The following is a 13,215-nucleotide window of genomic DNA, read 5'->3' as shown; positions in this document are numbered from 1 at the left end:
TCCAGCCCGGAATATACGAAACAAGACTAATAGTCACGTTCCCTAACTTTCTGCAAATGTGGCCCCCAAAACAATTTAGTTCAATATTCCTGATCTATAGGTAAACTAAAACTGACTCCAGTGAGGATTGTTATGCCTCGGTGGAAGTTTGTTCTTGGTATTGTTGCTGCATAGTGATACTTTATTACTGTTTGTACTATTATTTGTTAGGGATGACTTTTACTTTATTATAATTTCCTACCTTTCCAATGAGCACCGTCGCTACTCGTTTGTTTTTTGTTTCGACTGCCAAAAGTCACGATGAGTATACCAATGCCCCGCCACATTCGATCCGAGGAAGAAGAAGGCAACAAATTGTGTGACTGGTTCTTTTGTGCGGGACATCAATGGAAACAGGAAGTGACAGTGCTTCCCAACATGTTGCTGGTTGTGCTGGAAGAGGCTGGTAGCAATTAGGTGAAGAAAAGGACTTGAAGTACTTTATGTTGCAGGTATAGTTTGTATAGTAAGGCAACATACAAAACCCCAAACCAGTGAAGTTGGCACATTGTGTAAATCGTAAATAAAAACAAAATACAATGATTTGCAAATCCTTTTCATCTTATATTCAATTGAATAGACTGCAAAGACAAAATATTTAATGTTCGAACTGAGAAACTTAATTTTTTTTGCAAATAATCATTAACTTAGAATTTAATGGCAGCAACACATTGCAAAAAAGTTGGCACAGGGGCATTTTTACCACTGTGTTACATGGCCTTTCCTTTTAACAACACTCATTAAACGTTTGGGAACTGAGGAGACCAATTTTTGAAGCTTTTCAGGTAGAATTATTTCCCATTCTTGCTTGATGTACATCTTAAGTTGTTCAACAGTCCGGGGTCTCCGTTGTGGTATTTTACACTTCATAATGCACCACACATTTTCAATGAGAGACAGGTCTGGACTACAGGCAGGCCAGTCTAGTACCCGCACTCTTTTACTATGAGGCCACGCTGTTGTAACACGTGCAGAATGTGGCTTGGCATTGTCTTGTTGAAATAAGCAGGGGCGTCCATGAAAAATATGTTGCTTGGATGGCAACATATGTTGCTCCAAAACCTGTATGTACATTTCAGCATTAATGGTGCCTTCACAGATGTATAAGTTACCCATGTCTTGGGCACTAATACACCCCCATACCATCACAGATGATGGCTTTTGAACTTTGCGCCTATAACAATCCGGATAGTTCTTTTCGTCTTTGATCCGGAGGACACAGTGTCCACAGTTTCCAAAAACAATTTGAAATGTGGACTCGTCAGACCACAGAACTCTTTTCCACTTTGCATCAGTCAATCTTAGATGAGCTCGGGCCCAGCAAAGTGGTTTCTGGGTGTTGTTGATAAATGGCTTTGGCTTTGTATAGTAGAGTTTTGAGTTGCACTTACAGATGTAGAGAAGAACTGTAGTTACTAACAGTAGATTTCTGAAGTGTTCCTGAGCCCATGTTGTGATATCCTTTACACACTGATGTCGCTTTTTGATGCAGTACCACCAGAGGGATTGAAGGTCACGGGCATTCAATGTTGGTTTTCAGTCTTGCCGCTTAGGTGCAGTGATTTCTCCAGATTCTCTGAACCATTTGATGATATTACGGACCGTAGATGGTGAAATCCCTAAATTCCTTGCAATAGCTCGCAGAGAAATGTTGTTCTTAAACTGTTCGACAATTTGCTCACGCATTTGTTCACAATGTGGTGACCCGAGGGCGAGCCCCGTCCTTGTTTGTGAATGACTGAGCATTTCATGGAAGCACCTGTGGGATGTTCCAAATAAGTGTTTGATGAGCATTCCTTAACTTTCTCAGTCTTTTTGCCACTTGTGCCAGCTTTTTTAAAACTTGTTGCAGGCCTCAAGTTCCAAATGAGCTAATATTTGCAAAAAATAACAAAGTGTACCAGTTCAAACGTTAAATATCTTGTCTTTGCAGTCTATTCAATTAAATACAGGTTGAAAAGGATTAGCTAATCATTGTATACTGTTTTTATTTACGATTTACACAACGTGCCATCTTCACTGGTTTTGTGTTTTGTAAATACACATATTTTTATCTTCTACACTGAGTGCATTTTATGTCATAATAGATCCAATGGGCATTATCGTACCAGAAGATTAAAATGATCATATTTCTGGAAAATTCTGCTCGATTAAAACATTACCACAGGTGGTGTGCAGTACATTTATTAATAATCTTTACCTTTAGATCAATGTAATGGTGAAATTATCGTCCAGTATGGAATTATCGATCATACAAAGGGTGAAATTATTATTAACTATCTGGCATCACTGATGACTTTGTACAAGACTTGGTCAGTATCATCCTTGTTTACACTTGAAAAGAAAGCACTAATTGAATTAAAATTGTTTATTTTAGATGGAGGACTCCTTCTGGAACACAAAGATGAGGTGAAAGCTGTTGTTGTGCATGATGCTGGTAGTTGGAGGACCAGGACGATGAGGTAATACTCTTCTTCACGGTGATCACGTGAGCAGTAAAAAGCAACAACAAGCGTCCCGAGGAGAACAGTGCGACTTCAGTGTCGGCGTCACGACCCGTGTCCTTTTGTTCCCAGTCCGATGAGGTCAGAGATTGTCACAAGATGGAGTCGTTTTGCATACTGGCTGATTTGAGAGCAGCTGTTAACAATGGTTGGATTCAAGCGTGTTCATGAGGAGGCCGGAGCCTCCCGAGATACGTAATGACGTGTTTGTGTTCACGGAGCTGCTCTTCTCGATTATCTTGAGCGTTCGCACACAAAGATTCATGCAGACTTATGTGGGCTCATTCCATTTTTTTTCTTTGAATTAGAGACTTTCTTGCTCCTACAATCCTTAAATTCCCTACCTTATGAGCTCTTATCAAGTCATGCATTGCTTTTTTTCCTTCCACTTCCTGAAGGCAGTGACATGAATACACAACATTAATACAAATACACTAAAACGCACTGGATGGAAACTTCTTTTTTTTTTTTTTAGCCCTAAAATATCTCAAGAGATCATTGTGAACGGCCCTCTTGGATATAACGCGAGTACTTGTGCTACGTCAAAAAGATTCCACATCACAACATTGGACATTTTTTTTAGTGTGTACAGCTGTTTGAACTACTCATGCATGTTTTTTTTTCGGGGGGAGGCGACAGTGTTGCAAGGTTGAATTCTGAATACAAATGATGCTGTTTGTCGTGTTTTTTGGCCAACGAGTATAAAAGAGTGTGGCGTGGACGTGTTAAACACCTTTGAAGGATGACGTGAGGTCACAGGTTCACAGCAGGTTGAAATATTGTGACTGAGAAATCATCGTCCTGAATGTGTTACGTAAAAGAGCAGGTGTTACAACTTCTATAAAAAATAAGCCATGGAATATGAAACAGAGTGAGACATCTTCCACAGCACTGCTCCATCCTTCAAATTGTCATCAAAGTACAACGCAAGGGGGGTTGCCAGTTCAACTCCCAGAAGATGTCATGCTCCATCCCTTTTTTTCTTTTTTGCATTTTCGAAGTATTGCTTTAGGAACAACATTTTGGTCTTCTCTTATTGTACTTTCTCCCACGGTGCATCCCCCGTCCTGTGGGTGCGCTCGTCTTTCTCCGTGCATGCACATCTGGTGGTGGTCGGATGGGCGGTAGAAGAAGATGAAGAAGAAGAAGAAGAAGAAGAAGAAGAGCACACCGGTGAGACAAGATTAACGTAGAAAATGTCGACAAGGTGCTCAGACGCAAATCTCGATGGGCGTGGCCACCAGCATGCGGCCTCCCGGCGAGCTGTTTTCCCGCGGCATCCGCTCGTAGCTGTTGGTGGACGACACCGAGCTGTTGGTGGACACCGACACGAAATGGTGGCCGCCGCCGAGTTCCATCATGCCGCCCTTAGGCCCGCCCCCACTCCCCCGCTCCACAGCCACTGGGGACACGAGAGACAGCGGGGAAAGAGGAGACAGAGTCTGCTGCTTCATCCGCTCCACCAGGAGCTCCTCGTCTTCCTCCCCAGACGAAGACGAGGAAATAATGTCGTTCACCTCCCCTCGTGCATTACTGCCTCCGACGACCCTTTCCCCGGCGCCGCCTGCACAGTTGTTGTTGTTGTTCTCCCCGTCCAGCATCCACGAGTGGCTGAAGTATCCGAACACCTCCTTGACGGAGCAACGGCGGTCCTGCTCCACCGAGAGCAGGCGGCGGAACATGCGGAGGGCCTGCTCGGTGAAACGTCTCCACTGGGAAGGCACCGTGTTCGTCCTTCTCTTCTGCCAGCGGATGAACTCCTGGTAGAAGGAGTCGGAGGCCAGCGCCTTCTCCCACGGGAAGTTACCGGTCAGCATGCAGAAGAGAAGCACGCCAAAGGCCCACACGTCGGTGCTGTAGTCCACGCAGAAGCCCTCGTGGCGAGACACGTCGCACAGCTCGGGAGCCGTGTACGGGATTGTGCCGCTCACCTAAGAGAGGAGGGAATACTCATCAAGCAAGCATGAAGAATACTCCGAAGCAGGGGTGTCCAAACCTTTTCCACTGAGCGCTGCTCCATAAAAAGTGAAAGGATGCAGGGGCCATTTTTGATATCTTACATTTTCAAAGACAATACAATTTTGTACACAAATTTCCTCGAAGAAAAACACAGCTTGCATGTTAGCTTCGTGTTATTAGCAGAGAATGTTAATATCGGACAGATAATTATCATTATTTATGACGTCACACAGAAAAATAGGGGTGACAAAAAAAAAAATCGGTTTTTGAATGAATCGCGATTCTTATTTGTAACGATTCGTAATCGATCAAGGCAAATCATATTGTTGATGCACATGATCATATCTGCTTTACAGACCTATTTTAGAAGTGTGGGATACTTCTCTTGTTGCCTTATTTTTATTGGACTTTATTACATTTTTTAAGTAGAATTTTTTAAAACAAAACTAGTTTTCATTTAAGTATAAACTGCACAGGCGCTTACCAAACACAGACCGGTTTCGACAAGGTCTTTGTCAGTGTGCAATTTTTTAACAGGAAGTGATGCACTTAAATAGTCACAGCTGTGGTCAATTGACATAATAAATGAAGTGCACTAGGGCTGCAGCTAACGATTATTTTTCTATCGATTAATCTATAGATTATTTTTTTCGATTAATCGGTTAATCTATAGATTATTTTTTTCGATTAATCTATAGATTATTTTTCCTTTTACCGATTTTTTTTTTTATTTAAAATGAAGAGGAAAAAATAAATGTAGGCCAGTTTTTTCAAAAGGCATGGCTTTTATTTACAAAAAAAAAAGTATGGCCACTATGTCAACATTGACAACAACATGACAAAATATTCTGTAACAATGTAAACATTTAAAACTTTTAACATTTAACAAAATTAAAAGTAGCTTATTTGCTTTTTAATGTGCAAATATAAAAGTAAACATCCAGTGCAAATCTTAATATTCTGGAATAGTATAAGCATTTAAAAAGTAAAAGTATTGCTTATTTTGCTTTAAAATGTGCAAAAATAAAGATAAACATCCAATACAAAAAAGTGCAAAACGGATATATTCTGTAACAAGTGTAAACATTTCAACAAAAGTAAAAGTATTGCTTATTTGCTAAAATGTGCAAAAATAAAGCTAAACATCCAATACAAAAAAGTGTACAGTGTAAACATTTCAACAAAAGTAAAAGTATTGCTTATTTTGCTTAATAACACAACAATGATAGTATGATTAAAGTGAAAGTTAATTGTTGGTTTGTACATAGTATATGTAACTGTTAATGTTGTAAAAGGTATTTGCATAACTAATTAACGTTAGCGTTTGTGACACGTCTTGTGCCGTGGGGTTCTTTCAGGACCGACAGACTGAACGCCAGACGGCTTTGCCAGGTTTACAATCTTTTAATTTTACACAAAGTCTTTTCTCTTCCAACTCTTTTCTCTTTCTTTCCTCGCTTTTCAGCTCCTCTTCCTGGCTCGCTCGTCGTCCCCTGTCTCTTGCGGCGTCGCTCCCGGCGCGCCCCGCCTCGCCGCTCGCTCGCCGCCGCCGCCTCTCCACAGCGTTAAAGAGGAGCGCGTCTTTGTAAACACTGAACAGGCACGCCAAGCGCGCCTCTCAGAGCAAACGGTGCTTTAGTTTATGAATTTACAACGCAGATACAAATGACACATTCATGTTTTTGTGTAATAATGACAACGTATACGCACGCGGACGAATGACTTGTTGATGGTGATGGCAAGAACGCTGTCGGGGGTTTTCTTTTCAAATGTTCGTTCATAGCCGTTGTGCTGCTATGATAGGCCATTTCCGCTCGACACAGTGTGCATACAACAACATTATTAGGCCGTTTATTGAAATACTCCCACACTTTTGACGACTTTTGGCGTGCTTTTTTCCCCTCGCTCGCATCGTCTGCTTTGCGCTCCGCCATGACAGTAGTGTGACGTAAATATGCGACGCGCCGACGCACAAAAACGGCGTCGACGTATTTACGTAACCGATGACGTCGACTACGTCGACGCGTCGTTTCAGCCTTAAAGTGCACAAATAATAGACAAAATGGAAAATAAATAAAAAAAATAAATCAAAGACTCATATAGTATAGGAAAATAAAGTAATACAAAAATAAAGTAAAAAAAACAAAAAACTTTTTTAAAAAATGTGTGGACAACCATTACAATGGTTGTCAATGTTGTCTATTATTTGTGCACTTTCATTTTTTGAAGTAGTTCTTGATTTATTATATCAATTGACCACAGCTGTGACTATTTCAGTGCATCACTTCCTGTTAAAACATTGCACACTGACGAAGACCTTGTCGAAACCGGTCTGTGTTTGGTAAGCGCCTGTGCAGTTTATATTAAAATTATAAGAAGGACACGAGTGTTGCTGGCCTTGCTTTTTCTTTAAGTACACTTTTTGCCGTGCACCTCTTTAGTTTTGTTTTATTAAATTTTTTGAAGAGTGCGTGTTTTTCCTGTATTTCATTTAAGTAATACAAAAATGTTTCAGAGTTGTTTATCTACTTTATGGAGGAATATAGTTAATCATAGAATTGGCACCCGATGTTATTAAAAAAGTATAGTGTTGAATCGAGAATCGATTCTGAATCGAATCGTTACCCCCCAAGTATCGAATCAAATCGAATCGTGGGTTGCCTAAAGATTCACAGCCCTACCGACAACATTAAAAGATCATTCCGATAACCTTTTTTTTTTTGGCGTTTCATGTGCTATTTGCACCAAATGTTCCGTAAACATTCCGCAAGGAGGAAAAAACATTGCGCATCAACACATCAAACTTTATCAGCCACCTGAAACGCCAGCATTGCTACGGAGACGCCTTCTGCTAAAGGAGCTGCCTCAAAGCCAGTTGCAAAGAAAAGTACACTACGTCTAAATATACCCCTAAAAATAAGGGACATAAATAAATTAATGGGTATCATTTTTGAGAAGCAAAAAGTTATCTGTATCTGTAAAAAATACATACCTGGTTTTTAACATTTCAACGTTTTCCCATTATATTACACCTTTTTGGTAATTCATTTAACTTTTTATGAGTTTTTTTGTGTTGTAATATTTTTAGAATGTGTGGCGGGCCGCTAAATACCACAGTTTATGAAGAATGTAACAGATCCAAATACATAACAGCATTTGCAAGCTATAAAATAGCGTGTAATATTAGTCGGTGCGTGATCTACTAAGACCGTGTGTACAATTGATAACAAGTGCAAAAATGGCGCCTTATTTAGATGAGGTTTTCGCGTGTATCAATAAGCGGCTTTCACCATGGAGACACTCATTTACTGCTCATTCATGTTATCATGCTCTTATCTGTGGCATTTTGCTGTTTTCAAACATGCAGCAGACCATTATCTACCACTCTGTACGACCTACAATGGAACCCACTTTTTTAGCGCGCTGAAAATGCGCTACTATGTAGATGCCAGACGCAAGAAAATGCATACTGCAAGAAGAATTTTTCAAACATATGAAAAAAACAACATCATAAAAAACGCCAGCAGACACCAAAACGCATCAATTGAATTTGTTTTAATCAGCCCTTTAAATCATCCAGCAACTATGAAAGGATATTGCTGGAATAAACAACGTGTCTTATATTTTTATTTTTGACAGTCCCTACATGTTGACAAGCATACAGTATGGAGGACAGAGCTGCAGCAAGATCGCCTTCTTTTGTCACTGTCATTTCTAGACAACTGTCCGTTTGCACGCACATACCAGACGTCCTAAATAAAGATGCAAAACAGCTCCCACAGAACATTTCTAGTTTTTATAAATCACACTGCGTCTAAATCAGGGGTCTCAGACACGCGGCCCTCGGGCCAATTGCGGCCCGCGAGACATTATTTTTATATGAGCTTTATATGAATGGCGCTTCACGATTTTTCTGGGAGACTCCCGAATCTCAGGGCAACCATTCTATCGAATGTCTTCACCCTAACAACAATATTAAGGGCGTGCCGTGATGTCACTGCCTTTAGCGCCCTGTACAAACAGCGTGCCAGCCCAGTCACATGTTGTATTTGGCTTCTGTACACACACATAAGTGACTGCAAGTCATACTTGATCAATAGCCATACAGGTCACACTGAGGGTGGCTGTATAAACAACTTTAACACTGTTACAAATATGCGCGCCACACTGTGAACCCACACCAAACAAGAATGACAAACACATTTCGGGAGAACATCCGCACCGTAACACAACATAAACACAACAGAACAAATACCCAGAATCCCATGCAGCCCTAACTCTACCGGGCTGTAACCACCGCTACCACCAAACCCCGCCCCCCCAACCCTGCGCCCTCACACATCAAAAAAAAACCCTCCGTGCATCTGTTGAGGTGGGCGGGGTTGGGGGGGGGGCGGCGTTTGGTGGTAGCGGGGGTGTTTATTGCAGCCCGGAAGAGTTAGGGCTGCAAGGTGGTCTGGGTATTTGTTCTGTTGCGTTTATGTTGTCTTACGGTGCGGATGTTCTCCCGAAATGTGTTTGTCATTCTTGTTTGGTGTGGGTTCACAGTGTGGCGCATATTTGTAACAGTGATAAAGTTGTTTATACGGCCACCCTCAGTGTGACCTGTATGGCTGTTGATCAAATATGTCTTGCAGTCACTTACGTGTGTCTTCAGAAGCCGCATACAACATGTGACTGGGCCGGCACGCTGTTTGTATGGTGAAAAAGCGGACGCGGCGACAGGTTGTAGAGGACATTAAAGGCAGTGCTATCACGGCACGCCCTTAATATTATTGTCCGGGTGAAAATCGGGACAAATTCGGGGGAATGGTTGCCCCGGGAGATTGCCGGGAGGGGCACTGAAATTCGGGAGTCTCCCGGAAAAATCGGGAGGGTTGGCAAGTATGTTGCTAGGGCGGGATAGCCATTCAAAGAAGGTGAATTCATTAAAAAGTGCATGTTAGATTTTTTTAAGAAATCTTTTCTTGCGGCCCAGCCTCACCCAGTTTCTGCATCCAGTGGCCCCCAGGTAAATTGAGTTTGAGACCCCTGGTCTAAATAATTATCTTTGGATTTTCTCCTCCCGGTATTTTGGGTGTTCTGATGATCAGCAAATAATTTGCATATTCATGAAGACAGAAACACTAAATGGATTGCGCTCCTTATTCTGCTCACCTTACAAGATGCAATCCTTTGCGCACAAGTTTTAAATGTGCACGTGTTTTAATACACGCAAACTTGGTAGGGCGTTGTACAGATAAATAAATAAATAAATATGATCAAGTTCTCAATAGTAATTTAATTCTTGTGCAGGAAATAATTGAGAATCTCTGCACTAAAGACAGAGATAGGGTATGATTTATCAGTTAATAACTGCATTTAGACTACAACAATCCTCAGAAGCTAGGAACCTTCAGGAGGGTTTGGATCACAGGACTCAAAGTCAGTTCCGGACTGTGTACACCAGTTACTGAGCATCAAAGGTGTGCAATGCGGAACATATCTGAATAAATGGCAACATTTTTGATCAGGTCACAAGATGGAGGACAACCGATGGACAGTCAGAGGGAACTAAATGACGCGGTATAGAAATTACATGACAAAATGCCCGCTCGCTTGGGCGAGTGCAGGAAAATCAATTAGCAGACCAAGTGGGAACGTTACGTAATAGATTGGCCTTTTGATAGTAATCCAACGTATTCTTATAGGGGTGTGATGATTTGTTTTAACATCGATACATTTTGATTACGATTTTGTCGTGTTTTTTTTTTAGAACGATACGATCTGAAATGATTGAGTGAGTGGAAATCAAGTAGGTAACTTTTTAGCAGAAAAAAAAAGGAACCACTGTGAAATAAAAACTGCGTACACTGCAGGTGAAGATTCCTATATTCCTGTTATTTCTTGTAAGGAAATTACTGTAGATGACCGTGGTTAAATTCACCCAAGATAATTACAGCAGCATTTTCCCGCCCATTGATGACGTCATGTATTTCCTTCAGTGCAGCCTCCTCCTTAGCGGAGGGTGGATGTACCCAAACACTCACGATGACACATTGCAGTTCTCCGGGCAGATAAAATGGCCTTAACTTCAAAGTTGTCATGTCTGGGATCATGTTTTGTTTAAGTTATGTTCTGCTTGGTTTTTGGACTCTTTTTGGTTCCTGCTTTTTCACTTCCTTGTCTTGTTTCCATGGTTACCCATTAGTTTCACCTGTTCCACGTCTGGACTCGTTGTGCACTCTTGTTTGTTTTGTCACCATAGCAACCCATTAGTTTTCACCTGTCCTCACGACTCACGCACCTGTCTTTAATCATGTCTTCACTATTTAAGCCCGTAGTTGCCAGGCAATCAGCCTGGCGACGTCACACTCTCGATATACCCCTGACACTCTTGATACCATCGTTCATGCTGCTCTTTGCTTCCGCAAGTAAGTTGTGTTTATTTATGCCACAGTTAGTGTCTTTTGTTTTGCCATGTTCATAGTTATGCATAGTCCAAGTTTTTGTTCCCTGCGTTAAGTTTTGTGCCTCCACTGTGAGCGCCTTTTGTTTGTTCCCTTATTTGAGTGTTAAAATTAAATATGTATTTACCTTCACGCCATGTCCGGTCCAAATCCTTTGCACCATGGGAAAACAAACCACGCCAAAGTCCAAGTCTTGACAAAAGTCAGATATTTCACAGAAAAACTTTTTCAGACTATGTCCTTCGAGCTCTTCTTGGATCTTTTTGCGTAATGTTCACGATCCTTAATTATTTAAAACGTGCTAAAAACAACTTTATATGATGTCTGTTGTTTTTAAAGCTGTTTTCTTTTCTAGTATCGATAAAATCAATTAATTACCTTTTAAATCGATGTTAGATCGATATATCTGCAAATAGATTTTTCATTGATAATACATTTCTTTGATTTTAGGAATATAATTTGATACATCGACCAATCGTAACACACCTATTAACTTACATTCACTCATTCTTAATAAAATGGTGGTAGCTCATTTTCCAGTTGATAAATTAAACAAATTCCGAACCCATTTAGACTGGAGACGCTCGTGTTACTCACTCGTTTCACAGGGGAGCCGGCCCGGCGGGTCATGCCAAAGTCAGACAGCTTGACCTTGCGGCACTCCCGGTCAAAAATGAGAATGTTTTCTGGTTTGATGTCCCTGTGGACCAGCTTCTTACAGTGCAGGTAGTCCAGCGCAATGGCCACTTGGTGCACACAGCGCTTAGCCACTGTTTCGGGAAGACCAACCTAAAAGGGAAAGAGGGAGGCTTAATGCAGAGTTCATACAGTTAAATTGACAGTAGTGGTGTATAAAGAGCATATGGCCAACTAAACAACAGGCACCATGACTGCTACCAAGGACGATTTGCTGTCGTTTTGACGTTAGTTTTTCTGACGAAACAAACCAAAATAATACGTCTATAGTTCTAAACACACTCCAGCTCATATACTTACATTAAAAAACATGCTTTTATTTCGTGAAAGTATAATTTAGCGGCCGTATTTGATGCATTCTACTGCTCCATTCCTGCAGTGCTTAGTGACCAGCTGGCACTCGTAACACGCACTTGTGACTAATCATTGAGGAGATCGCCTGAAACCGAGTTGGCCATACTCTCTTTATACACGACTCTGTTTGCGTGTTCAAGAACTCCCCCTATAGATGATGATTGTAATGTCCTTGACACATCAACAGTAAACCCACTCAGCAACAGAAAACCGACAACATTTGTAAAAGCCACGCACGTTCAACATGTTTGTTTGTGTCCATGCTAGCACAACTAGTCCAACAAGGTTGTAAACTAAAGCAATATGTATTTGTTCCATTCTACTCGTTACATGCTAATATACCATGTTGTTTTTCTTTACACACATTTTGTTTGTTTGAATTACTTTTCTCGTCACAACCAACTAAGCTAGCATGAGCACGGCAGAGCTGTCAATTGCTGGGTTGCGTATGACGTCACGTCCGGCTCATTGAAGACGCGTGGTGGTCAACCTAGCTCTGTTCTCAATGGGTACGAGGCGCCATTCAGCCTTTCTCGAATAGAAATGCCCTACGATTGCGCTGTTTTCGGCTGTACAAACCCTTCAAATCACGAAAAGGATACACTTTTCCTCATAGTTCCTCGAGAGTTATTCAAAAAGGGCGGAAGAGTGCAAGATTTTACAAAACGACGACGTAAAAAGCAGCTCGCACTCCAGTCCAAGGGAGCAGAGTTGAGGAATGCACAAGTTTGCAGGGATCACTTTGTTAAAGGTTCGTTTAATTAAACCTCTAAAGCAGGGGTCCCCAAACTTTTTGACTCGTGGGCCGCATTGGGTTAAAATAATTTGTCCGGGGGCCAGGCTGTGTGTATATATATATATATATTGTCTTTTTAATTCGTTTTGACATTTAACATTGTCACGTTATCGATGGTAAAATTCATTTTTAGACAATATGATTTGCCTGAGCGGCTAGGAGACACCGAGAGTAACAAGTGGTAGAAAATGGATTAGAAAGGAAAGATTAAAAAAATAAAATAATTTAACAACAAAAAAAAACTTTTTTTTTCAACTTGGGACTTCCCGTGGGCCGGATTTTGGATGCTGGGGGGCCAGATCCAGCCCGCGGGCCGTAGTTTGGGGACCACTGCTCTAAAGGCTTAGTGGCCATATGCGTGGACAGCACCTTTTAGCTCTTATTTCCAAAAATGTGTACACGACTGAATTGGGGTCTA

The 13,215-nt window shown here is 41.3% G+C and overlaps 1 protein-coding gene across 1 annotated transcript in view; it reads right to left on the bottom strand.

Annotated features, from left to right (window-relative positions):
* Positions 1–212: 212 nt before the first annotated feature.
* Positions 213–13,215, bottom strand: part of bsk146 (brain specific kinase 146) — a 41,150-nt gene continuing 28,147 nt past the window's right edge. The window contains exons 4-5 of the mRNA XM_061967177.1: positions 11,549–11,740; positions 213–4,474 (exon numbers count right to left, since the gene is read on the bottom strand). Coding sequence (XP_061823161.1) covers positions 3,755–4,474; positions 11,549–11,740 — 912 coding nt within the window. The 3' untranslated portion in view covers positions 213–3,754. The remainder of the gene's footprint in view (positions 4,475–11,548; positions 11,741–13,215) is intronic.

This window comes from Nerophis lumbriciformis, linkage group LG11 (genome assembly GCF_033978685.3).
Source record: "Nerophis lumbriciformis linkage group LG11, RoL_Nlum_v2.1, whole genome shotgun sequence".
NCBI lineage: Eukaryota > Metazoa > Chordata > Actinopteri > Syngnathiformes > Syngnathidae > Nerophis > Nerophis lumbriciformis.
Note: the sequence above shows the minus strand (reverse complement) of the source record. Positions and strands in the feature narration are given on the sequence as shown.